The sequence below is a fragment of the Hemicordylus capensis genome, chromosome 2 (assembly GCF_027244095.1).
Source record: "Hemicordylus capensis ecotype Gifberg chromosome 2, rHemCap1.1.pri, whole genome shotgun sequence".
NCBI classification, from domain to species: domain Eukaryota; kingdom Metazoa; phylum Chordata; class Lepidosauria; order Squamata; family Cordylidae; genus Hemicordylus; species Hemicordylus capensis.
Window position 1 is genome coordinate 271965941 of NC_069658.1, and position 25328 is coordinate 271991268.

General features: G+C 43.0%; 1 protein-coding gene and 1 long non-coding RNA gene across 16 annotated transcripts in view; one reads left to right on the plus strand and one right to left on the minus strand.

Moving 5' to 3' along the window:
- Nucleotides 1-1515: 1515 nt before the first annotated feature.
- CADPS (calcium dependent secretion activator) overlaps nt 1516-25328 on the minus strand; it is a 544177-nt gene continuing 520364 nt past the window's right edge. For all 15 annotated transcript variants that reach the window (XM_053299036.1, XM_053299049.1, XM_053299045.1 and 12 more), the window contains 2 exons: nt 9494-9598; nt 1516-2884 (listed from right to left, as the gene is read on the minus strand). In XM_053299036.1, coding sequence (XP_053155011.1) covers nt 2705-2884; nt 9494-9598 — 285 coding nt within the window. In that variant the 3' untranslated portion in view covers nt 1516-2704. The remainder of the gene's footprint in view (nt 2885-9493; nt 9599-25328) is intronic.
- LOC128346115 (uncharacterized) lies at nt 2816-4988 on the plus strand. Its single transcript, XR_008316789.1, has 2 exons — nt 2816-2919; nt 4406-4988. It is a non-coding gene; the product is annotated as an uncharacterized LOC128346115 (long non-coding RNA).

Genomic DNA, 25328 nt, shown 5'->3' on the forward strand with positions numbered 1-25328 from the left:
GCTGTTTTTAGAATATTGTTTTAAAATTTTAAATTGTTTTAAATTTCTTGTTTTTGTTTTTAACTAATGTTTTAATGTTGTTTTTATCTGTTGTAAACCGCCCAGAGACATAAGTTTTGGGCGGTATAAAATATGTAAATAAATAAAAATAATAAATAAATAAAATAAAATGTTTGCCACCAATAAGAAGTGAGTAAGAGTTTGTTTCTTCTGAGTTCATTGTGATAATAAGTAGAAAGAGCAGGGTCCGGTGCTTAAATGGCATAATAAAGAGTCAATTTAAAGTGATCTGAAAAAATATCTACCCTAAGTTACCCATTTACTCACAATCATAGTGGTTAATCCCCCCACCCCCGGGATAATTTAATTATGGCAGCGGATGACAACTGAGCCCTAGAGGAATAGAACACACACTACAGTGACACACTGTACAGTACTTTACTGTACTTTTTGTGCACACTACAGTTAGATGGTTCGCCACCTAGGCCGTACTTAGCCAGGGCCTCAAACACCCCAGAGTTGTACAACTTGCACTACTATTTCTGATTTCCCCCTGAAAATGTACAGTAGCATGAGGCCTTTTCAGGGTTTCTGGGCAGAAACATCTATCCACCAACCAGTACAAATTCCAATTTGCTTTTCACAATTAGTTTCCAATTGCTAAGTTAGACCTTTACATGGCAACTTCAACCAGAAAGTTAAGTGTACTGTTCTCAGCAACACTCTTCCTAAATGCTTAATTTTTGTTTTAATTTGTTCTTACTCTTTTTCTTGACCTGTGGTTTTTTTTTAATTGGTGTTGTCTTGTGATAGAATATTAAAACCATTTTGAGAAAATTAGCTCAATTTTTAAAAACTTCCTAGTTAAAGCATAAAATAGTTTGTTTTATACCTTTTGGCGCCCCCTTGTTCATTGTATCCTTAACATACATATTACTTGTGAAACAAACAAACAAAATGTTCTTATGACAGCCGTTTGATTCCAGGTGATCTGAATTTTCTGTTAATCTGGCATAGCCCATTATGCAAGGTACTGCTCTTTCTCCATGGAGGAGTAGGGGGAAGGTCACTGTCTTTCCCTTTCCCTGCCCCCTCACATCCTCCTCCAGCAATGCAAGGGGGAAAAATGGTGCTGGCACAAAAAAAAAGATAAAGAAAAAAGGGAGCCTCACCTAGAAATGTGGCTGCCCCACTTAATGAGGAAGGCAGGCTACTTGGCTGTTGCTCATCATGCAAGATTGTCCCCATGTGCTTTCATGTTAGGGAAAAAAGAGGTCTGAAACTTCATTGGGCATTCCACAGGAGTAGGGCAAATCCTACATGGGATTTTACAGGATGAGCAGAATTTCACCTGAACACACCACAAAATCCCCTCTAATGCTTAGTGTTCACCTCCATTTGGAAATATCCTGAGCAAAAACATTTCACCTCTAAGTGATTAAGGGCTCTGCCTCTGTTTTTGTGAGCAAGTTGGAAAACAAGCCTCTTAATTAACAAACTATATAAACACCCATGTGAAAAGAAAATTCCTTTATTCTAGAAGGTGTGTGGGGGGGAAGCTCTTACATTTTTTAAAGTTAACTCTGCTTTGTTTTTGTTTTCTCTTCCTAAGGCAGACATAAAAAGACTCCAGTGTTTATTCTTAGGACATCTGAATAGTTATTTATTGAGAAGCCACAGTTCTCACACTTTTACAACTGTTGGCTTGTATAAGGCAAAAAAGCAAGATGGATCCACTATTTTACACAGAAAATAAAAGCTTCTGGAAGGAATGGGGGAACCCAAGGACATGCAAATTACTGGTCCAAATGCAATGTACATGACAAGATATAAAAACCATTGTGAAAACAAAAGGAAATTTAAATTATGGTTACAATCTACTAAAAGAACTCTTGGTATATTGTTATTATTGTTATTATTATCCTCGTTATTATAAACACATCTGTATAGTCTAAGATTGTAATTAAAGTTGTCCTTTTTACAAACACAGTTATCGGAACTCAGAACAAAAGTGGAACATTTAGAGGGGTAGACGTTGAGACATAAAACAACTGCTCTGAACTGTAACATGGACAAGGTGATAAAGGTCAACCCGCTGTGGCAATATGGATGACTAGTATTCCATTGGTATGTTACTTCTACAAAGTTAGCTGTATATATTGGAGGGAAAGTGCTCGGGTATATTAAACAGGAATAATTCCAACTTCTGGTTTATATGTTTTCCCCAAATGTACAAAAAAGATGTCATTTGTAGTAGCCTTGCTCTGTTTTGAAGCAGTTGGCATCCACAGGAGAGAAACAGAGATATGAAAGTACTTGTTTCACTTGTCTTCACAACAATTTACCATCAATGTATATACAGTACATTAATGAAGCATCTTTTATACTTTAATTATAACAGGGACACACCTAGCATGTTTTCTACGTAGATTTTTTTTCTGTTAACAGTTTTAAACAATGGTGCTCCATATTGCTTATGAACATATAGATAGGAAATTAGGAAACTCAATGAATCGAAACAGAGGTGCTAAATCTTAAGTACCACACAGCTAAAATGGCAATTGTATTGGTAGACTTTCCATGGGCATTTAGAGCTGACAGAAAATTTCCTAATGTGGCTAACAGATTAACAGACTAGATTACATGCACTGGTTTCCAGGCTACATCCAAGATGGGGGGTGGGCAGCGCTCTAGATCTGAAGAGCTAATCATCCTCTTCATCTTCTTCATCACTGTCTTTCATGGTGATCCCTTGAAGCCCTCCTCCTTCACTTACTGAGGCTGTGGCTTCTTCTACTGTCAGACGGTTTCGCACTGTGTCATAGGTTTTGCTGTTCAAGGTGGAATCCAGAACTCCTTGCAATCGAAAATCTCTATACGTTTTCTAAGAAGATAAGGACCATGTTGAAAGAAAGAGAGGTAAGAAAGGTCAGAAACAATACAATATTACTTAATACATCAAAAACTATTTCAAGTAGCTTCTGCTTTTCAAGAATGGGTGTTTATTCTACAGTATTCTTCAGCCATGACTTTCAATCCATTTGCCCTGGGTAAGGGCTGTTGAAGTTAATAGCAAACAGTTTAAGGATCATAATGCTGGCATTCTGAATATAAATAGCCATTGTAGCTGAAGGACAAACTTGGGCTTGTTAAGCTATTTGGCCTACAGCAAGTTAATACTGCTAACACCACATATGGATCAATGACTATTGCAATGTATTGCAACAATCTACTGCTGTAATACTATGTTCCAAATCCAACTGCAGGCACCTCAGCCATCAAATTAGTGAGAGTACATAAGAACATAGGAAGCTGTCAAATACTGAGTCAGAACACTGGTCCATCTAGCTCAGTATTGCTTATTCATCGGCTTCTCCAAGATTTCAGGCAGGAGTCTCTCTCAGCCCTATCTTGGAGATGCCAGGGAGAGAACCTGGAATCTTCTGCATGCAAGCATGTGGGTGCTCTTCCTAGAGTGGCCCCATCCACTAAGGGGAACCTCTTACAGTTTTCGCATGTAGTCTTCCGTTCAAAAGCAACCAGGGTGGACCCTGCTTAGCAAAGGGGGCAATTTATGCTTGCTACCACAAGACAAGTACCAATTTGTATGTGTGTTTTTGTGAGGAGAGATCACGGGGAATTGAATCTAGCCCCTTAGCGCCCTTCTCTCAAACAGAGGATTGGCACTGTTGTTGATGATCTGTCTGGGGCTATGTGCACACAGCTATGGCTGCTGAATTGGGCCAGGAGCTGCTGCTGTGCCACCCATTTCTAGCAAGCGGTTCCTCTTCCATCTAGGTATGTACAAACAGACACCTGCTTCTTTTGGTGGGTTCAGACAACATGGTAAAAGCCAAACTTTCAATTCCCAGTTTGGCAGTAAGCCCAACTTTTGGTGGTAGTGGGAATATGCTAACATTGGTTGTGTCATCTGAACCTGTCAATGTTGGCATCTTCTGCCTTACAATAGATCCAGACTTGACACCTGTAACCAAGAGATGAAGTTGGTTATAGATGCTGGGTCTGGAACTGTAAGTCAGACAGAATATACAAACATTGGTGGGTTCAGATGACATGACCAATGTTGACATATTGCCTCCCCCGCTGCCCAGAAGCTGGATTTCCTGCTAAACTCTTGGAACTGGAGGTTTGGCTTTTACCATGTTATCTGAACCTTCCTTCTGTGTGGATGTCCTTTGCTGGATGGGGGGTGAGGGGCAGGTGCTACTAGTAAAGTCAAATGCTGTTGTTTCCTTCTATTTCTTGTCTGTATTTCTTGTCACAGTGATTCAATGAATACAGTTTTGTATGGCCTTTTGTATGACCATGAGATTCTAGCAATTTAACTGTGGGAACTGGTAGGCACTTTGGGGATTGTTGTCAAATGATTTTTACTTCTTTCTAGTAAGGAAGTTTCCAAGAATAGTGCAGATCAACTGCTACTTGCATCCTTTGGACTGAGATGAACATCTGGAAGTTTCATTGTGTAGAACAACTGTCTGAGGGAAAATGTGTTAAAGACAGCCTTGAAGGCATTTGCAGGAGAGAACAGGTGGTCGGGGAAAGTGTTCTACAGCTTCCTGTTATCAATCTTGTCCTGCATTTGTCTAGTAACAGGTAGTTCCACCCATAGTTGTGCATAGGTGGCGAGTAGTTTATATGCACAATGATGGAATTATACAACTTCTCTTTCTACAAATAGTTACTTTTTGTATTAGCATCTTTGATTTTACAGAATGCAGCTGCAACTTAGACATGCAAGTATTAGTAAAATGCACGTTCTGTTTAACACCATGATGCAGTTTAAAGGTGTTTGGATAGCTAGTGTACCTAGAGAAACTGTAGATTTTTGTGTGTGCTGCTATAACTGTAATGGCACAAAAGACACTTAACATTCATTCCAGTGCCCGCCAAACTAACACCCAATAATAATGTGCTGATACCTATTGCTTTTATTTATGGAAATTAAAAGCTCCTTTAGTAATTTATTCATGCCTTAATTTTTAGAGTGCAGAATTCTACTGTTTTAATGCTCTAACAAAATGCATCCCATACAACCAAAAATGATCAAATATGTATTTACCTCCTCCTGTGATCTTATTATTTCATGTAAGCCACTGAGATTTCACACTGAAATAATTATCATGTGTCCAATATGTGTGTGCGCGCACACACACACACACATACACACACACACACACACACACACAGAGAAAAGAGGCTACTGTCAGGATATGTTATCTCACCTTTGCAAATTCTTTTAAAAAAACCGTAAACACCCATTGTAAAAGAAATTATTTTAGTTAACTGTATATATCATTCTGATTTGCATTTCCAGTAATAACTGCAAAGATACTGAAGTCAGAGATAAAGGGTGCCTTTCAACTAGTTTAGCAAATGTGAATTGAAAATCTATATTAATTAGCATAATCAACAGTGTGCAGACCAATGAGTTACGTTTGCTTTTAAAATTAAAATTCATACAGTATGATAGTATGTTGCAAAACTTGCCTTTTTTCGAACTTAATTACTCTCCTAGGACTAATTCACATACAGTGCTTTGGTATCATGGAACACAACTACAGTATGAACTTGTAGTGGTTGTGAAAGCCAGCTGTGATGATTGTGTAGTAGGGGTGTGCATGGAACCGCCACACTGCGGTCCGGCACTGGGGTGGGGGGTAGCTTTAAGAGCGGCGGGAGGGTTTACTTACCCCTCCCGCCACTTTTCCGCTCTGGCGCCGTAAAGTTACGAGTAATTGGGGCGGCAGGATACGTCCCTGCCGCCCCTTCCCCGATGTTGCTCTAAAAAAACCTCCCAGTAGTCCTTTGCGTCTCTGACGTGCGCGCGCGCAAAGGACTACTGGGAGGTTTTTTTAGAGCAACATCGGGGAAGGGGCGGCAGGGAGGTATCCTGCCGCCCCAATTACTCGTAACTTTACGGCGCCAGAGCGGAAAAGTGGCGGGAGGGGTAAGTAAACCCTCCCGCCGCTCTTAAAGCTACCCCCCCACACCCGAACTGAACCACCCAGGTCCGGACCGGTCTGGTCTGGACCGGTCTGGAGGCCTTTTCAATGGCCTCCGGACCGGTCCGGGCGCATCCATGTTGTGTAGAGAATGATTACTGATCTTTAGTGCCTTAGACATGTCTGTTTGAACATTTGAGTGTTGCCACCTTCTTTTGAGGCATACTCATGTTAGCGCTTGTGAAAAATCCAAACTTACATATTTTTCAAAAAGGTAAAATGTTGACAGTCCAAACCTAGAACTGTCTACTCAGAAGTAAAGCCCACTGAATTTTGTGGTATTCACTCCCAGGTAAGTGTATGTAGGACTGCAGTTTGAACATGCTTGCTTCAGATGTGAAGAGCACTTTCATATTCACCAGACCAAGAGATTTTAAAGAGGGGTACTAATTTCATTTCTTCATGTTTACGTCATGTTTACTGTTGTACTGCATGGGAGTTTGGTGGAAAGAACATTGTGAGGCATCAAGCAATTGAATGGACAGCCACAGAGGATGTGTGATGGGCAGAGAACTGGTACAGTAAACAAGAATAGCCCTTAATGGTTTGGGCCCGGGGTACCTGAGGGACCATCTGCTCCCAAGGGTTGCTGCCCGCTCGACGAGGTCATCTGAGGGGGCTCTGCTCCGGGTGCCGACAATGAGGGAGACTCGGCTGTTGTGCACTCGGGACAGGGCCTTCTCTGTTGCGGCCCCCAGACTCTGGTATGCTCTCCCAGTGGCCATTCGCTCCTCAGACTCCATCACAGTTTTTAGAAAGCTTGTTAAATCTTGGCTTTTTATCCAGGCTTTTACATGATTGTTTTTATTGCTGCTTCTATGTGTTTTTACCCGTTTATAATTTTTATGCTTGTATTTTATAGATTTTAAATTTGGTTTGTTTTTATATTTTTAGCTTAATATTCTTATTGCCATTTTATTGTATGTTTTTTAACTTTTGTAAACTGCCTTGAGATTGTTTTTAATGAAAGGCGGTATATAAATTCAACAATAAATAAATAAATAAATAAATAAATAAAATAGGCAGAAACCTCCCAAGGTGGAAACACACACTGAGGCTGTGCACAAGAGTAGCCCAACTCAGGTTGGCCAGCCCAAGCCTGGGTTGGGCTGCCAATGTGAAGTGCTGGAATTAGGAGAGCTGGTCTTGTGGTAGCAAGCATGACTTGTCCCTTTAGCTAAGCAGGATCTGCCCTGGTTGCATATGAATGGGAGACTAGAAGTGTGAGCACTGGAAGATATTTCCCCTCTTAGGGGATGAAGCCACTCTGGGAAGAGCAGAAGATTCCAAGTTCCCTCCCTGGCTTTTCCAAGATAGGGCCGAGAGAGATTCCTGCCTGCAACCTTGGAGAAGCTGCTGCCAGTCTGTGGAGACAATACTGAGTTAGATAGACCAATGGCCTGACTCAGTATATGGCAGTTTCCTATGTTCCTATGTAATTGACGCTGATCCTGGTGCTGATTGCCTTGCAAGCCTGGGCATTTACCCCAGGCTTTAACCAGGGTTAAAGGGCATGATCGCACCCTTTCCCCCAGGTTTGTTTGGGGTTGAGCAGTTGCTCGGTGTGCACATAGACACCTAGAGCAGCCTAGAACAGCTGACTCACAGGGGAATCCCCCAATGCACCATGCTCGTTCCATGGTGCATTATGGGATTCTTGCCAACCAGGATTCATTTTCCCAGCCTCCTGAGATTCGTACTTCCGGGAGCACCACGGATTGTGTGGGCGTGAGCTGGTACACCGAAGAGGACTCTGTCCATTGTCTGGCGGAGAAGTTAGGTTCAAGCCTGCCGTCCCTCCCGCCCACCCTCCTCACCCCAGATATGGTTGTGAGAAGGACCTTACTGTCTTGTGAACATATAAGCTAATGCAAGGGAACAGCGGAATACATGTTTATCACCTTGGGGGAAATGGCTTACATACCGTGCAGCACCCTGCCAATGGAAAGGCACTGGCTCTGTGTGATTCCAAAATGTGTCCTCATTGCTACTGATCTTGCAGAACCTCTAAGCATTGTGTCACCACTGTAGTGATGCTGCTCTAATTATCCTCAGTGCAGTGTCACTACACTAGTGACACAATTTTTAGGAGCCACAGAAGCTCTGTGAGCTCAGTAGCAGTGAAGATGCAGTTTGGAATCACACTGAACCAGCGCACACACCCTATTGTATCAGCAGCGTGTTGCTGGGCAAATAAGTCAGTGCATTTGGAGACATGCTGTCAATACAGTCTCATGAATGTCACAAAGATATCTGTACAAAGCTACTTTGCCTCTTCCGAGAGCCAGTAGAAGCCAGTTAGGGTTTGGCTTGGGCCTGTGTTCAAATACCAATTGAGCCATGGACTTCCTTTTGGACGTGGGCAGGTTAACGTTTTCAGCTTCCCTTCTCTATCTGAGAAGGCTAGATTTAAGCATTGACAGACTGCTGTGGAATCCATTTGAAAAGGGAGTTGCTTTAGTACAGGCATTGCAATAGCATATTTAAAACTGGCAAGATCACATAGAAAACTGGAACATCCAAACAGCCTCCTTGTTAACGGTGCCCATGTGGTAGCCTTTGCAAGCAGTTACCACACTGCTATAGGAAGGCAGGCCTTGGACTTCTTTTTGATATTATCTTTAATAATGTCTTGAATAGCTGCAGTGTGGCAACTCCCTATACAATTTAAAGTATGAATTATGATGTAACATGGCAGGAGCCCATACATCAATACCTTCCCATGCCAGTGTTACCCTTCCCAGGACCTACAAAATAGCTAAGTTGCTTATTGGCACAGGTTAAGGTTATATGGTATGTATCTTGCTAGTTATAAAAGGGTCTTGCTGGTTTACCCTGCATTTTCAGGTATAATTCAAGATGCTGATATTGACCTACACAGTCCTATTTAGCTGTATATGAGCTATATATTTTTATATGAGCTGTATATTTTTGACACCTCAAAAATTGCCTGATCCCACTGAATGTGGTTGGATTATCTGAAGATAACCTGGGGAAGCGCCTTTTTTGGATGCCCCTGCCTGCTGAGATCTGGCAGGTGACAACTAGAGATTGGGATTTCTCAGCGGAAATATTTGGAACACATACTAGTGGCACAGGAAGAAGTCATGTTGCAGCCTATCCCTTGTTACTACAGATAATTTCAGAAGGAGGCCTGTGTGGTCCACTACAGATTTATAGTGAGGATGAAAAACAGCGAAGATTGTAAAGCTAGGTCCATATTCATAAGAATATCTCCTTTATTTCCATTGCCCTCTCCGTCTTTATGATCACCACCCTTTCTTCAAATGTATCTTTTTGATTATACTCAAGACAGTGTCCTAGCTGGACAAATGATTTTCACTGGTGATTTTGCATTGTGGCTGCTTCCCACTGTTGACTTGTTGCTACCCATTATCCACCCTGCTTCTTGTGTGCAGGCAAGTTTCTCCCAGAAATAAAAATAGCATAGATTTGCAAATGCTTACCTTTACCATCCTAATGAGAGTTTTCAGTTGATAGATATGAAGCTGAAGGTCCATGCGGTCTGTCAGCCAGGTGCAAATCATATTCATTGAGCTGGTGTACCATTGCTGGAAGACAAGTGAGAGTTCTCCAGGGAACATGCCAAACAGCATGAATATTATGTGCCATGCATAAACACAGTCAACTCACAATAGCATCCAAACAGGTTTGACCTTTGCAGTTTGCCATCCCATTTATGGATATAGGACATGCTAAGAAAAGAACAAACTTTTCCCTTTAGAAGTCTGGGAGTCCTTGCTTGTTACATCTTCTTGATTCAGTAGATTATCTAGAAGTGGTACTAGACATTTTCGTATAATACATTCCTGAACTCTTATATTTGGATTGTTTTGTATCACCTGTTCTGCTTAGATTTCTAGCATGTGCTTGTAGTGAAAGTTGCAAAACAGTTCTGATGGGGGAAGATGGAAATCTGAAACTACCTTCAGATTGGTTGTACTGTATATGCAGATTCATAAAAAGTGTATAGTATAGTAAATGTATAGTATATACTATACTATATACTATATACTATAGTACAAGTCTAGGTGGCCAGATTTGGCTTTAAAAAAGCCAAATTCTGGCTTACGGCCCATTTGACCCCCTTAGGTTCTGGCAACTCTGGAAAGTATGTGTGTGTGTGTATAGATAGATAGTTAGATAGATATAGTATAGTAAATGTTCTCATTGCTTCTATATTATTATTTGCCATTCTATTTTTCCTGTGTAAATTGCCCGGAAAACCTTTATTTGAAAAGTGGGGTGCAAATCTAGAAAAAATTGTAAACAAACAAACAAGCTTCTCATCTATGAATCACCCTTGTAGTTGTGCCATTTTATTCATCTTGCCAGCCCTCCAGTACAGGTGGTCTACAGTACTTCAGAGCGGGAGTACAAGGTTTGCTGCCTCACTCCTTATATCAATCAGTTTTTTCAACTGACTCCTTATATCACTATAAATAACATTTTGGGGCAGCAAAGTGTTCAAATGTCAGTTCAAAAAGAGAAAAGAAGCCCCGGAAAATAGTTCAGCTCTCAGATCCATTCTGTTTTAAATAAAAGTGATTTATAAAATAAAAATGATGTATGTGCAGAGGGCATTCATACTCATACATATCCACTTTCAAGGAACAATAATGTATTTGCATATGTATGCTACATGCACATTCAGGGCTGATTCAGACATAATGTGAAATTGGCTTTCTGATATGTAAGCAAGCCCTGGAGTAGGGGTGTGCATGACCTGGTTGGCACCGTTTGGTCTTAATTTGAACTGATGCAGATCAAACCACAGGTATACGGACTGGTTCAGTTGAACTGATCAGCTGGGCCAGACATTTGACGAACTAGCTCAAACTGGTTTGGAGCGGTTTGCGATTGAACTGCTCAAACCAGCCCAATTCGTGGCGATCTGGTTCAATCACGAACCAGTTCTGCACATCCCTACTCTAGAGAGCCATGGGTTCACATGCTCCCTCCTCTTACTTCCTTGGCTGTATTGTGGCACAGTGAAGTTGACATTCTTTCTTATTTAAACCACAGCTTCATGGCTCATGCAAACTGGGAACTGTGGTTTAACTCTGGTAACATGTCAGGATGTGAAACCAACTTCTAACTCTGGTTTCAAATCCTGGATTTTTAACTAGAGTTAAACCATTTTTTTGGTTTTGCATGAGCTGTGGCTTAAACGAATCAGGATTCCTAACTGCACGAGCAGAGGAGGTAAACATAGTGAGGGAGGGTGTTCTCAGCCCATGGTTCTCCATGGCTCATTCATGGAGTGGGAAAACCACCACATTCTGTTACATCTGAACTGTCCCTCTTTGTACTAATATCTTCAATGCAGAGCCAAACCATACAACTGGTACCAAATCTGGGCCTAGGAAACAGCTCTCTGCTGAATATTTGATAAGTAGCAAGGGAAGGGCATGATTTGGAGCTGAGACACAGGACACAGAGAAGGGATGCTTAGCTTGCCCACAGTCCCCTGTTCTCTGAAACATGTCTCCTCCCTGTGTGCTATTCCTCACCAGGGAATTCTGGGCTGTGGAGACCTATCTCCAACACTGAAATTCTCTCCAAATTTCAGAGTTCTCCTTAGGTGAAGGAGAAACCGAATTTCTTTTTGAATGTCAGCATTCCTTCCAAGAAGAAATTTCAGAGAATGTTCTCAGAGGATTTCTCTACAGACACATATCTGCTGCATCTGGGAGAAGAACAGTTGTGAGAAGGGAGTGCAACAGAAGCAATTGGTGGGAGAAGGGTTAAGCACCCCTGCAAATGATGCTTTCTCCCTACTGCTTTTTAGATGTTGACTAGGTCTCTGCCAAATCTTCAGTTTGGTTCACTAAAGGCCCATCTATGAGACGCTTCACACAATCGGAGTGAAGTGCCAGGAGTGGTGTGTGGGGAGAGTGGGCTTACCCTGTTCTCTCCACACACGATTACCAGCTCTGTCACGGAGCTGGTAGGGGTGGCGGGGATCGGGGGCCTCCTGGCCCCTGGAAGTCCCAGGATGCCCCACGCGAGTGCACGGGGTACTCTGGGGAGACCCCCCACCCAAGGCTAGGATGCTTGTTGGAGCCTCCCGATCAGGGGTCTCCCCATGAGTTGCTATGGCGTGAAGCCACACCGTGGCGACTCACAATTTCCAAAATGGGGTTAGCGGAGCGCTCGGCTAACTTTGTTGGGTGGGGATGAGTAATTGGGCTAACTGCCAGGAGCCACACAGCTCATGGTGGTTCTCACGGCCGCTCAAAAGCAGGCTGGGCTCCCTTAGCCCGCTTTTGAGTGGTCGTGTGAATAGCTGCTCTGTGTGGCATGAGAGCTGTATGACTGGAACTCTTGAATTCTTTTTTAAAAAGCAGCTGCAGGGGGACTGGGGCCATGGCACAGTGGGAACAGGGTCTATCTTTTAACTGCCCCCCCCGGTAGTCCTAATCCAAATTGCCCTCCAAAATTGTGCTTAATCACAGAGGGGGAAACCTACAGGCACAAAAACTGCCTGTAAAATTTCCCCTTTGGGTCTAATAAATGTGACTGGGGGGTTGGGGGGTGATTTAAGTTGATGAAGTGGAGTTGGGCAAAGGTTAACCCTCCCCCAGTTCTACAGCTCTGATCCATATTGTCTCTCTCATGGCTGAAAAAGAAATATATTTAACATATATTTAAAGTTACAGCCAACTTTAACATATATTTGAGTTGCAGCCACATAACTGCCAGGTCACACAGGGGTGTAGCAAGGATGGAGCGGGCCCTGGGACAGAGTGAAGGTGGGCCCCTGCTCCCCGCCTTCTACTTCAGAGAGGCAGGAGGGGGAGAGCAAGGAGCAAATTGTCACCCAGCCAGCAGCCCTCTCCTCTGTCAGTGACCCAGGGATATTTCACCCCCTTGTTCAGTTGCAGTTACGCCCCTGACGTCATGTATAGTTTGGCCCTAACAACAGTGCAGGGTTGTTGGACCATAGGACAACTACATACTAAATATCTCTGTCAACACCCACTGATAATATGGTGGCCAACATTTTTCCATTGTGTCTCTAAAAGCTGCATGAGAGGCATCTACAGTACCTCCTGTAGAAAACTTCACCTGCTAAATTTCTCCTTGCCATTGTTAAACACACAGGAGCCCTGCCAGGAAAAAAAGTTCGTAGCCCTCTCTGCTTGCTGCATATCTCTGATGTACATACTGTGTCATGCAGATACCCATGCATATAAGAGAGAGGTGCAGACATTGCTTCGAAGCCACGGTAAAGCATGTCCACCCTGCTTCCACAGGTGGGACTTTTGTGGGTCTACTAAGCATTGCACATATGCAGTTGCAATGCTACGCTCACCATTTCCAAGGAGAGGAACATTGCAACTGCATCTAATAATGATTCGAAGGCACACAGCAGCCCTGGTTTCAGAAGCAGCATGGGTGCGCTTTATAGTGCTTGCACCTCTCTCTTATATACACGGATATCTGTGTGGTGTGTAAGCCACAGTTGGAAGAGGGAGCCATAGTAGTATTCCTATTACAACAGAGGGCCACGTTGAAATCTGCTTCTCTCTGCATGACTGTCACAAGGCAAGAGTGGCTAGCAAAACCTAGCTATGGATTTCCCTTTCCAAGGAGTGCTGAAAAAGCATCCTTGGCTGCCAAGTTCACAAGATCCCTGGGGCAGCTGATTAGGGGTGCGACAGCTTATGGCGTCAGGCAGTTCCCACTTCTCTTATTATACTTGCCCATCAATTCAGGAGGGTAAGTTTTTCGTTCTGTAACTTACCCTAAATTACTCAGCTCTGCCTTTTTTCAGACTGTCACATACAGAATGTTTCCATTCTCTCCAAGGCTTTTGGGCACAGGCTACCTCATAAATATTTATCGTGTCAGCTTTGCATCCCAAGGTAATGAGGATCCCTTGTTTAATACACGGTGCTTGTTCTTTTCCATCCATGTAACCCTGTGGCCTTTTCAATTCCAAGGACAGCTAAAGTGATGCAATTTGCTTACAGCCACAAAGGAATTTCAGGAATTAAGTGATTATCATGTTTGCTTTCCTGCTCTTCAGCATATATTTTGAACAGTTTCAGCTGAAATATACTACTGGTATTGTTTAAGGTGGCTAATCTTTTCTCAGTTAATAATAGTAATATAATATTTATATCACTCTGTCATCTGAGACACTTCATAAGCTTGAATACCATAGATCTCTGCTAAAATTAATTAATTATAGGAGTTACACCTTTTATGTTAAAATGTACAGCTGTGTAATAGGAAGATGGGTATATGGTGCTACACATATACAATACATACTGGAGAAAAGCTAGTACAGGGCAACCTCATTACATATGGATCCAACACCTGCGTTTTTGTGTATCTGTGGTTGGGGAACTGGCACCTGACCTTGGAATACACATGGGGGGGGGAAAGGGTGAAAAGGCTGTTAAATCTCTGTATCAGTGGGTTGGGAAATGAACTCGGAGGTCATTTCCGGCCACCATTTTATCAAATGGAGCCATTTTGTGGCTCTTTTAGTTAAAAAAATGAGGCTTGGTCATGGTTTGGTGCCACAAAGAGGTAAGCAGAAGCTTTAAGAAAGAGGAGAGCTCTCCTTCTCCCAGCACCATGTGTGTGCTGGTGCCACGTGTGGGTACTTGGGATGAGTGCCGCTCTAGCAGGAAGCTGCATGGGGTGGTGGAGTGCACATCCTTAGCTGTATGTACATGTCTAGTACAAGAGAGGTTTCACATCATGAGGTGGGTCTTACAATCGGTGAGACCCGCCTCCAGAGGATTTGCAGGGAGAGCGGGCTAAGCCTGCTCCCCCCGCAGACGATCATTGAGCCCTCCCTGGGTGGCTGGATCAGCTGCCCACATGACTGCTGGCTCCGTGACGGAGCCGGCAGGGGTTGCGGGGATCGGGGGCTGCGCAGCGCCCGGAAGTTCCAGCATGCTCTGCGTGAGTGCGCAGAGCATGCTGGAGAGACCCCCCCCGAGCCGGGAGGCTGCTTTTTAGCCTCCCAGTTGGGGGGGTCTCCTTGTGAGTTGGTAGATCGTAGAGCCCAGGTTAGCGGAGTGCTTGCTAACTTGGGCTTAGGGGAGGGCTCCGTAAGCGGGTAACTCGCTTGAGAGCAACTGGGCTCACCTGCGAGCCCGGTGGTTCTCACGGTCTCCAGAAAGCAGGCTAGGCTCCCTCCCTCTTTTCCATGCTCTGAATTTCAAATAGTTTGAGTTCAGTTCCTTACCACTGTGTCTCGGACCACATTTTATAGGAACAGGATATCATTTGCTAACAAAACTTCAAATCTTGCAGATTTTAATGGAGACTTTTTCCAACCATTTTTCTATTGTACCTAAATCCTATGGCTGCTTCACATGTTCCACTGGGAAGACCTCCTTTCCCACACAGATATATGCCACAGGGAGTCATATGACAGATCCTCATTGAACTAAAGGGCCCTGTGGCATTTGGTTCATTATTAACTCCCTTTCACTTTTGAAACTGGAGCTTACCTGTAGTGTGGCAGCTGTGCTACACTTATTTAAAAACCACCTGACGTTAAAAAGGAGCAGCAGAGCCCCTCTTGACAGCCACCACCCATCTGGGAGCTGCCATTTTGTTTCCTTATAATGCCCCAGACATTGTTCAGAGGTACTGGGGGGGGGGCAACATTGCAGCTGCCAGTGAGAATTGCCATGTTTTGTGGCAGCTACAGGGGCATAGCTGTAATTGAGCAGACAAGTTCAAAGAACCCAGGCGCCCCAGCTCCTGAGCCCCCCTCCCAGGTCCATCTCTACCTATTTTCTTCATTATTTCCGTCACTACGAAGGGCCGCCGGAAAGAGGGGAGAACATTGGCCCCCTCTTCCCTAGCTACGCCCTGGGCAGTTACATCCCCCCCAGGTCTTGGAGTGACTCAATGTCTAAGAGAGTAGTTCCCAATCAGCGGTACATAAACCCCTGTAGGTACTTTTAAACTTTGTAAGGGACACTCAGAGCACTCCTGCCTCCCTGACTCACTGAGTGGTGATTAGGATGCAGCTCCATTCCCTCCTGATCAGAGGGTTTGGCTATTACAGTTACTGGTTTACATCCACATTATGTCACTCATGAGTAATGCTATTGAAATTAAGTTTACTTGTCCTATTAATTTCAATGGGAAGAACCATGATAATTTAGTCTGTATGTAAGCTGACTGTAATCGTCTGTCTCATAATTGGAACATGTGTGTGTACACACACACTAAAAATCTCTATGGGGATACCTGAGTTGAAGGTTTCAGACAGAAGGGGTACACTTCTTTAAAAAGACTGAACTAGGTCTAGGGGATTATTGGTAAATAAAATGGCAGCTGTAGCCTGCAATTACAAAGAGAAGTCGGCCATTCTTTTTCTATTTTAAAATTTTCTTTCAAAAAATGTCTCTGCTGCTATTACTTTACAAGCGTCAGTACAAAAATGAATGGCGGTAACAAAAAGGCCCACTGTCAGTATGAACCAGCTTTAAGTAAAACTGAATCACTAGCTAAACAAACCAGGTTTTAAATAAACAATAACAAATGGAATAGCAACATGATTTTCCCCTCACATAGCCATAATAAGTTCCCTAAAACATAAACCTATTTTCCCTATTAACCATGTGCTTACACACACACACACACACACACACACACACACACACACACACACACACACTGTTAAGATGTATAATATGGTGGGTTAGACCAGTTTAAGCTGGGCTAGGCTCTGTGGCTCCAAAAAAGAAGAAAGAAAGAAAGAATAATAGTTTTTACTGCACAGGGGGAGGCAACTGTGGCAATGATGGCGGGGGATCTGGAAGAAACCATCTTCTATGAGGAATGGTTTAAGGAGTTTGGAGAATGTTTAACTTGGAGAAGAAAAGATTAAGGTATAGATATAATCTTAAGAACATAAGAACAGCCCTGCTGGATCAGGCCTAACGCCTATCTAGTCCAGTCCAGCATCCTGTTTCACACAGTGGCCCACCAGATGCCGTTTGAAGCCTACAGGCAGGAGCTGAGGGCATGCCTTCCCTCTTGCTGTTACTCCCCTGCAACTGGGACTCAGAGGCATCCTGTCTCTGAGGCTGGAGGTGGCCCACATCCCTCCGACTAGCAGCCGTTGATAGACCTCTCCTCCATGAAGTTATCCAAACCCCTCTTAAAGCCTTCCAGGTTGTTGGCTGTCACCACATCTTGAGACAGAGAAGTCCACAAGTTGATTATGCTTTGTGTGAAAAAGTACCTCCGTTTACTGGTCCTAGATTTCCCAGCAATCAATTTCATGGGATGACCCCTGGTTCTAGTGTTATGTGAGAGGGAGAAGAATTTCTCTCTATTCACTTTCTCCGCACCATGCATGATTTCATAGACCTCTCTCATGTCTCCCTGGAGCCGTCTTTTTTCTAAACTAAATAGCCCCAGATGTTGTAGCCTTGCCTCATAAGAAAGGTGCTCTAGGTCCCTGATCATCTTGGTTGCCCTCTTCTGCACCTTTTCCAGTTCTACAATGTCCTTCAAACATTTGAAGGGCTTCCACATAGAAGAAGGACTTGTTATCTGATGCTCCTGAGGACAGGACTAGAACCAGTGCGATGAAATTACAAGAAAGTAGATTTCAGATTAGACATTAGGAAGCATTTCCTAACCATAAGAGCTGTTCAACAATATAACAGTCAGCAAAGCTGCATTCTGTGGTGGATTCTCCTTCACTGGAGAATGGATGGCCCATGTGTCAGGGATATTGTAGCAGATTTCTGTACTAAACAGGGGGTCAGACTAGAAGATCTTCAAGGTTCCTTCCAACTCTAAAGTTCTAGGCTTCAATGGAATTCAGAAGCTCTTGTGCAGAAGCAGCTCTAGGTTAGTAGAAAGCAATGACACTGACGGCAGTTCCTATGCTAGGGCCTCAGGGCTGATTTAGATATGATATGCAATGCTGCCCAAGTTATTTTACTTGATGAAGTGAGAACTCCTTGTGGCCAGCATCATGTTTACAAGGCTCTTGCTCCATGCACCAGCCCACATGCATGGAGTATTTGCACTCCCATGTTTTATGAACAAGCTTTCACTGGTATGTAGCTAACGAACCTTTCAAACATGGCTACAAGGAGCTCCTATACAAATAGGGACTTTTCATCAGCACTGTACACAGCCAGTGTCATGTCTAAATCAGCCTTCTTTACATTACCAGTACAAGGAAACAAATTATGCTGCTTGAGCTTGGTTTTTCATACTGAATCTTTATATTACAGTATGTTCTTTACACTGAACCCTGCTGCCTCAGTGCAGGCATTTTTCAGGATCTGGCCTCGTAAGGCAAAGCAGAAAGGCACAACGCAAGAATAGGGCTACTCATCTGGTAAAGTGAGTCTTTCCACACTGATGACTTCCAAACAAGGTGCATGGCATAATTATAGGTTTTGTGCTATCACAGCCCACACTACAGAAGAGAACCAAGTAGTTCTGACATAAGAAAGTTTTGCAAGTCTTTATAGTGTTGATGATAAAGAATTGTGGAAATGGAATAAATAAACTTCTAAAATGTAGTTTTCTTGTTCCTCAAAGTGTTCAAGTTGTCTTGTTTACCATGTTTAGGCAATCAATCATGTTCCTTTCTCTGGTTTACTTCTTAGCCAAAGGTTGCTTAATTGCGATAGACTAGCACTAATGGATTCCTACATTATTATATAGGATATACCTAGCTTTGTCATAAATGGTTCCTCTGATGACGTTAAACAAGCTTTTATGTTTTCTTCTTCACTTATAAAACACAAGGGAACAGGATTTTCTCGTCTCTCATAACTGGAAGTTCTCAGTGCCTTTCAGTGTTTATAATTGGCATTGTTTTCATTTTTTTCAAAGCTGTTCTGCCTACCTTCATTGATAGTATTGAGTTTCTAAAGTTCTCCCAACTCTTTCTTTTCCACCTTCTCAACACAGGTTCATCTTCTATAACAGCAAAAGTGCTGAACCTCAGGCAATCACAGAATCCAGACTTTCTTCTCTGTATTTTAAAAATGTAACCTAAACACTTAAAGTGTGAATGCAACAAACAGCTGATGTTTGAAAACATGTGTCAGACAGGTACACTTGTCAGTGGCTTCCTGTTGTGTGTACATCCAGTGGCAAACTTGCGCTGGTAATGTGTGACATGTCTGTAATGGGGTGTGTGTGGAGGGGGGCGGGGGTGGTTAGGGATAGGCTGCACTTAGTGATGAAGGAAATGAAATCTGCATGTACCTCAAGACCCTCTTCCTTATAGTATTGTCTCACATGTTTCAGGCCTTAGCCTAATGTTTTGGAAATACTGCTTCAAGGCAGCTTTGAGCTGGATGAATTTGCTGTACAGGCAACCCTTCAATTTATGACAAAGAGGGCAAGCCAACTATCGATTGTCATGTGCATGCACACTTCTGTTTTGCTACCTAAATTTGTGTTATACAAGTCCTGGGAAGCCACAGCCAGTCACAACTTCCCCTCAAGGGGATGTGGAATGAAATAGAAGCCTGTGCAATGCAATTTGTGTGGTTTTTCCAACACAGAACTATCCCTGCTGGAAATTCATCACATTTGATGCAGCCCTCAGATTAATGTCTGCCTGCTCAAATTTGCAGTTTTTGGAGTCCAGGCAAATGTTCCTGAGAGATATTGGCTCGCTCTTTTTAGTAGCTGGCTTCTGTAAACTGCCAAATGACAAAGCTTCAGAACCCTCATTTCATCTTTGTTTTGTCAACATGTCCAAATCAGGAACTTAGGAATGAAAATTAATACGAGACACTAGAGCTAGCCAGTTTTAAGTATGAATTGAATGGATTTTACTCTGACCCTTTTCCTGTCTCTGCCACTCCCACAATACAAATATGAACATCACCTGAGAGTGCAGTATATTCTTGGGCTGTTTAACACACCTGCTTTCCCCACCAGATGGTGATTTTTGCAATGACCCTATGGAAGGATTGCCAACTTTTCAATTGAGTGGTGTAAATGCTTACGCTGATTAACTAGAAATGGCTGCTGAAACTTTTTGCAGCATAGGAATACAGGTTTTTGCCCGCTGTAACTGCAGAAGCCATAGTTAAAGGGGCACAGCTACAGAAGCTGATTGAAAAATTGGCTAATCTACTGCTGTGTGATGAGAACCCCATAGACCTCCATGTTGTTAAAGAGTCCCTCAGACCACCTCGGGGAATCCCAGCCTTCTCAAATCCAGGCTGGGGCACCTGCAGGTTGTAACCTCTGAGTTCCCTAAAGTAAGAATGAATGAATGAATGAATGAAATGAATGTTTAAAAATACTCTTTGCAGTATTCAGTGATTGTCTTAGTGATAGCAATTCAAGTTTATGAATCTGCAAATGTTAGTGGTCTGTGGAGTTGCTGAACTTGCAGGCTCATCTCTGAATATATAAGTGGCAAGGAAAAAATGGATGTGAATAAATCTGTGAAGTAACACACTGATGACAGTGGCAGCACATTTTATGAAAAGCTGTGCTGGGTTCCTGAGCTCCGAGGGAGGTGGTGTCATTACACATCCACCAGAACATCTGCAAACTCCCATTTCCTTTTGGTGGATTTGAATGGGAGCCTGACCTCCTGTTCCTTGCCATGAACCTTGAGTTCACACTCATATTTTACATGTTACAGGAAGCTACAGCTCACTCCAGGGGTGCTGCAAACAGAATCTCATAAGCCAGATGCAGCCCTGTTTCTTAATGCACCTGAAGGAGTTGTATTCTTCATTCAAAGGGGAAAGAAATCACGAAGAAGCCCACATACTAGTAGCTTAAGGTCACTTCAGCTTTTGTAAAGAGGTGGACAAAACCAGGAATGCTTATGGGGCTGAGTTGTCAGCAGGGTAGCAGAGGGATTACAAGAAACCTGTGACTCTGCCTCTTTCTGCCTTTGCTGGTAGCGTGTGTGTGTGTGTGTGTGTGTGTGTGTGTGTGTGTGTGTGAACAAGTGCCACACAACAGATTGAGGCTGGTATAAAGGCCTGGGACTGTGCAAGGAGCCCCCCGCTGGGCCTCAGCTGTGCTTGCAATTAGCAATAAGCATGAAATGATTATTGTTGTGGTGGCTGATGGCAATCTGAAGTGACAAGTTTTATGGGGGGAAGTTAAGAGTAAGTGTGTGTGTGTGTGTGTGTGTAAGATGTTCGGCAAAAGTGTTTTGTGTGTGTGTATGTGTGTGCTTGCAAACCATTAAGCAAAGGCTCTGGTGCAGTTTAGTCAGAACTATTTTATGTCATTCAAAAGGTCTTACAAAGTCTGCTGAAAGAATATTTTTCTCCTCTCACTGCCTCGGAATGGAGTTTTTCTAGGTCACAGATTCTTTACTGCCCTATTTAGTGTCAAAAATACCCATTTGCCTCAAATTAGCAGAAAGCTTGTAGTGAAGGGCTAGAGATTAAGCATACAAAATTACTCAGCAGGCGGCCGTTGGGTGGATTTGGGGGGTTGAGAAGTCTTTAAAACTGACTACAAGACATTATATACTTCTGACAAAAGAACATAGTAATCCTACCTGCTTGCTTTAACCACTGTTGTTTGTCCATTATTATGTGCTTTAATACCCATGAGAGCAAAACTACGGGTGATGCTGCTCAATAACCATAGTAACTCACACCCATGACCCCTTAGTTCAGTTCTGGCTTTCCAACCAGAACGAATCCAGGCTGCTCAACCCTATTCAGAATCCACTGAGGCAGGCACTGCACTGAGAAGCTCCAAAGACAAGGCTGCCCTTTCTCTCTTCTCCGGACTACAAACTCTGTTTTGAAATACTGAAAAGAGGATTTGCAATGGACCTTTGAATTCAAGGTGTTCCAAAGGTAACGGATTCAATGGTGTGAGGCGATTTTCAGCTACGGCCCAGGATAAAAGCTACACTAGTCAAGAAAAGGAACAAAAGGGGAATGTGCTCATGGATGATCACAGCCCTTTAGGGGTTTTAAGGTGGATTTGCTACTAAACAGTAGCCCTCTCTCTCCCCACTTCAAAAGATCAGTAAGATGCAAGTCCTAGACAAATGCAATACAATCCACTACATTTATCTACCAAGTTCTCTTTTGGTTCAGCTGTTTTAGATAAAAAGGTGGGTGCAACAGAAGCCCGTAGAGACTTAATATTACTAAAGACAGTGAGACCCGTGTCCTGTAGGCAAGTGTAAATTTGCCCTGGGGAATCCTAGGCTCAGTTCCTCAACAAAGTGCCATAAAAATGCCGCATCGTATAGTCCCCGTTTTGCTCAGACTACAGCAAAATATATTATAGCTTGCTTCTCCAGGTGAAGTTGTAAAGGTGCATACTTTATATTTCAGGGAGCCCTGTGTTCCCAGGGCCACAATTTAGGGAGGGTAGGGAGCACCCACCCATTTCAGACTATGTGAATGATAATACCTGATTTCGCACACTGAGTGACTATAATAAACCAATTAAATGGGCCACTGTACTAGGTGTGCATGTCAAAGGCAAACATCCTGTCACTTAAGAAACAGAAGTTGATTATTTGATATGTATTGACAAGATTGCTATAGTTTATTAGGGTTGCGACATTTAGTTGATTCATTGGCTCACATCAATGAACCAATTAACATTTTGTTCAACTAAAAAGTTGCTCCTAATTTACACACCTTATTTTTAAGCTTTTACAAATTATTTTTAATACGAGTACTCATACAAACTGCAGATGACAAGTGTTATATTAGAAGAGGCATCACCACCTGTGTATAAGAGGGGGAATGCCTCTTTTATAAGGATGCCTGCTGTGACTCATGGATGCATAATCTATCATTTTTGCATAATTTTTGCATTTTTATCATTTTTGCATAATCTATCATTTTTAGATGATGCACATATGTGCCACACCTGTAGGATGCTTTCCCCCCTTTAGAACTGGCTTTATTCATATGCACATTTAGTTGATTAATAAACTAGAACTCAAATGGTTGAGCCACCTAATGGCGCAGCGGGAAAATAACCTGCCTAGAGAGCAGGCAGCTGTTGGTTTGAATACCCGCTGGTGTGTTTCCCAGAATATGGGAAACTCCTATATCGGGCAGCAGCGATATAGGAAGGTGCTGAAAAGCATAATCTCATACTGCGTGGGAGATGGCAATGGTAAACCCCTCCTGTATTACTCTACCAAGAAAACCACATGGCTCTGTGGTCGCCAGGAGTCTACACCGACTCGATGGCACAATTCATATGGTTAATGTTTATTTAACTAGGTGACAGCCCTATTTATTCTTACTCTAAAATGGCATGCCTGTCTGTTTCATACTTATAGTATGATGGCCAAAATGTCAGAAATCACTTAAACAGGAGCTCATCTAGGAATGGAAGTGAACAGACCTCAGGGCCTCTTGGCAAATTACCTCTGTGCAGAGAAGTAAATACATGGCATGTGATGTGGGCTTCATAATGATAATAATTCACTGGTTAAAAGAAAGGACATCTACACTTTTGTATAGGTTGGTCCCTACAAAAATTGTCCCTAAAAAAATTGTACTACACAAAAACACCACAGTGCATATGGTCACATTTGTGCAATTGCACCATTGCGCTATATAGTGTTCTTGGCAAAAGTTCCCTTCAAAATAAAGGAGGCATGCTGCAGGTTGCACAACTGTTTTGCAAGCGTACTTGCGATTATGCAACACAAGTCTGGATTGCAAAGTCAAGCCTTAGTGCAAGTAGCTAGTGCAACAGATTTGCACTAGCACAACACATTTGTGCAGGCATTTAGGATGTCAGCCAGTGAAACAAAAATAATGAGTGTATGCATCACATACTCTTTTGACTTTCTGAAAAAGCGATTGGCTTTCTCTGTGCTACGGCTCTCCCCTGCCCCCACAGTGTGGCAGATACAGAGGCGTAACTATAGGGGGGGGCAGGGGGGGCACGTGCCCCGGGCGCCATGTTTTCTGGTCACGTGGGGGGCACCGCCATGACAAAAAATTTTTTTTTGTTAATACAAATGTTTCCTGCTCAGTGCAGCAGCGCTGCAGCAGTCAAGGGAGTGCATCAGTGCCCCCTCCCCCACGAGCGGTCCCTTCCACGCCGCCCGCACCCCCCCATTGCTTTGCTGGTGCCTGGCGGCCAGTCAGTCGCCTGGCTTGGCGGCGGCCGCTTGTGAGGAAAAACCTAAGTATAATGTAGTATGTTGGGGGGGGGGGGGCGCCATTTCAGTGCTTGCCCCGGGCGCCGTTTTCCCTAGTTACGCCTCTGGGCAGATACAGTTCAAAATCTCAAACTGAAATGTTGCCTAATTCAAATTGCAGCTGGTAAGTAAATGGTGCTTTCTGCATCTTAATAGTGAGCGTTATGTGATGTTCTGTGAGTGGCTTCACTAACTCAAGCTTCCTTCAAAGGTCAACTTATACCCATAATAGCCAAATAACTTGGCAGTGTTTTACAGCTTGTCGAGTCAATTGCATCTATAGGGACAAAGCAGGGGGTTGTAGTACTTCCAAGAAAGGATGGTGTTTCCTTAAACCCACTTTAGCAGAGATGTGAGGGCCTCTTCATGCTCAGGAAAAAGTGCTGAGTACAAAATACAGTACATGCAAACAGCGTCTTTGATAAATAGCATGCATATGCATAAATAGCAACTCTAATTGGGAAAATACATGTGTATATTGGTCTGATACATATTCAGAGTTCCCTTGCTCAGTACAGCAAATCAGGAGGCCAGGCCAAGGTCTGAACATTTTGCTATATGTGAAATTCTCATATATTTTTAAAAGAGTCCCTTACCTTACAATGTCCTGATATATGAGGTGTGGAAGGTTAGATGCTGATGGAAAGACTTAGATTATCAGCACTGTAGGAAACTGCACAATGAAAAGGTCTGTGATACCATGTATTTAAACTACATCCTAACTAGCAAGTCCTATTGAAATCCAGTAGTCTTTAAGAGTAACTCCTGAATACTACTATTGGATATTTTAGTCTGGAAGTCAGCCAGTGTCTTTGTTGTACTCAAATGCGATCAAGAAAAAGAAACTAGGATGGGGTGTGGGGCTATACAGATAATTGAAGGCTTGGTTCTCAGTGGCTTCCACCGAGTTCTTTGGGATAAAAACGCAATTTCAGATTCAGTTTAGATGGCAAAATCTGTTGATGCCCGGGTCATCAGTATCCAAGACAGGGATTGGTTTTACACCCATCAGCTATGTTGCAGATTGCAGTCTGCTTAACTACCCCCTATCTCCACTCAAATGACTTCCTCTGAGTTATGTGAGTCTAAGTAAACAGGTGACAATTACCACAGTTGTTGGTACGATATGCGTGTTT